The 1,949-nt window shown below is 38.2% G+C and overlaps 1 protein-coding gene across 1 annotated transcript; it reads left to right on the top strand.

Moving 5' to 3' along the window:
- Positions 1-1,079: 1,079 nt before the first annotated feature.
- On the top strand, positions 1,080-1,378 carry BT62DRAFT_1008506 (uncharacterized protein; the record flags this gene model as incomplete). Its single annotated transcript, XM_043177450.1, has 2 exons — positions 1,080-1,302; positions 1,353-1,378. The coding sequence occupies 2 exons, from the start codon at positions 1,080-1,082 to the stop codon at positions 1,376-1,378; spliced, it is 249 nt and encodes an 82-aa protein (XP_043037349.1).
- Between the last annotated feature and the right edge of the window lie 571 nt (positions 1,379-1,949).

The following is a 1,949-nucleotide window of genomic DNA, read 5'->3' as shown; positions in this document are numbered from 1 at the left end:
GCCAAAAAGTAATTTGTGCAATCAAAGCTATAATTGCATTAAATATAGGATGGTAAAATTCTGCTTCCACTGATGATGTATTGCAGCATACAATTATTTTTTTGAATATGTTCCACCTTGATAATCACTGAACATGTCTGAATCTTTTCCCTGAATATTTTTTCAAAAAACTGCAGCAACTGCAGTTATTGATTGATTGGATTCTTGAAAAAGAAGAAGCTGCATAAGAAGCTGCATATACCAAGTAGGGTTAATTACACTTCTTATCAAATATATTTTCAGATGTCTCAATGCTGATCTTTGATATTGATACATCTAGAATCAAAGAAAAAAATTTTAATCTTTATGAGATAAATCCCACTATCAGCATCAAGCTTCATATGCCACAGTGCTATATATATAGGGCATGAGTGTCACATATATGTTATTCTTTCTTCCTTCAAAAAAGTTGATTCTCACTCTGCCATTCAGTATCACTGCTCATCTTCAAAATGCCTTGCATTGCACAGAAATCTCATGCTCTATTTGCTGCCATTTTTGCATTGTATTCTGACCTGTTTGATGAGGAAACATGGCAGCAGCAGTTTGGATTCCCTAGCTTTGATGCCAATCACATCAGAAATCTCCCTTGGGATAAGGCTATAACTTGTGTCAATATAAAGGGTGCCAACATGTTTCTCCAAGATTATATCACATACCAAAACTGGTGGTCAAAATCATGCATAATGTCAAAGCTCAGAATCACCCACAACTATGCTATTCTTCATACTAGTATCAACATCAAGGCAATGTATCAGATAGCTGCAAAGAAAGGGAATGCAAAATTTGTTACAATTACAATGTTTGGATTGAAAGAGGCAGAAATTGCAGAAAGCATATTTGGCAAAGCATTTGAGGACAGTGAGTTGGGTTGCATATGAGAGGAGTTCCAGCAACTCATCCACTCATTGATATTGGACTATATCAAATGTCAATGCAAGAATCACTGCCTGACAGAAATGTGCAGACTTGAGGTGAAGAGGGAGCTCAATGCTGCTTGGAAATATGTGTGCTCTTTATATCTATTTTGTTTCCTACTAATGTTGTCAGTGTTTGAATCTGGCAATGGCCAAATCAACCTGAAAGATGCAAAGAAGATTGCAAATGCTCTTGAGAAATATGAGAAGTACATCAGTTGGGAGGCAATGGAGCAGGATAAGGCTGCATTGGCAGAATATGAACAGAGGAAGGGCGAGTTTGAACAGGCACTTTTGAAGGTAGAGGCTCAGGAGGAATTAAAGAAAAACAAAAAGAGTTCACAGTGTAAGTCTCACATTTTATGCAGTGCTCTGCATATCTGACATATGTTGCAGACATCCTTGGATGTATAATGAACTGAAGGATTGCTGTTATAGCCACTGAAGAGGAAATAGTGATGCTCCATGAGGACCTTGCTTTATGGCTCCAGACTATTCAGAGCACATGCAACAAGGAGGAGGCTGAACAACATGACATTGACATCAATCCAGGCCTCTCTTCACACTCCAGTCTTATTAGGTGGAAGAAATGGAAGGAATGTGGAGACCTGGGTGTAGAGTCTTAGTCAAAAACTACTAATAAGGTGCTCACTGAAAGGCTTTAATAGGACAATAGCTATCCCAATGAATTTAATCTATTCATTAACACTTCTCTTATTGATTACTAGGAAAACCCTGACTATATCACCAAGATTCCTCCTAGTGGTGATGAAGACAACAAGGTGATGAACATCATGTGGCATCAAATTATTTACATAACAGTGATGGTCAACATGCTATGAATGATGAAATTGGAAGATAATAGTGTCCCAGGAATTCTCCTTGCTGATGAGGTGGGTCTAAGCAAGACCACCCAAATGATAGGATTGCTGGCATTTATAATGTTATGCTATTGGATGCAGAAGCTTGGCAAGGAACTGCCCCTGGTGCTCA

Source organism: Guyanagaster necrorhizus, assembly GCF_019112545.1.
Source record: "Guyanagaster necrorhizus MCA 3950 unplaced genomic scaffold BT62scaffold_20, whole genome shotgun sequence".
Taxonomy (NCBI): Eukaryota; Fungi; Basidiomycota; class Agaricomycetes; order Agaricales; family Physalacriaceae; genus Guyanagaster; species Guyanagaster necrorhizus.
The sequence above is the reverse complement of the archived record's forward strand: the minus strand, read 5'-3'. Positions and strand labels throughout refer to the sequence as shown.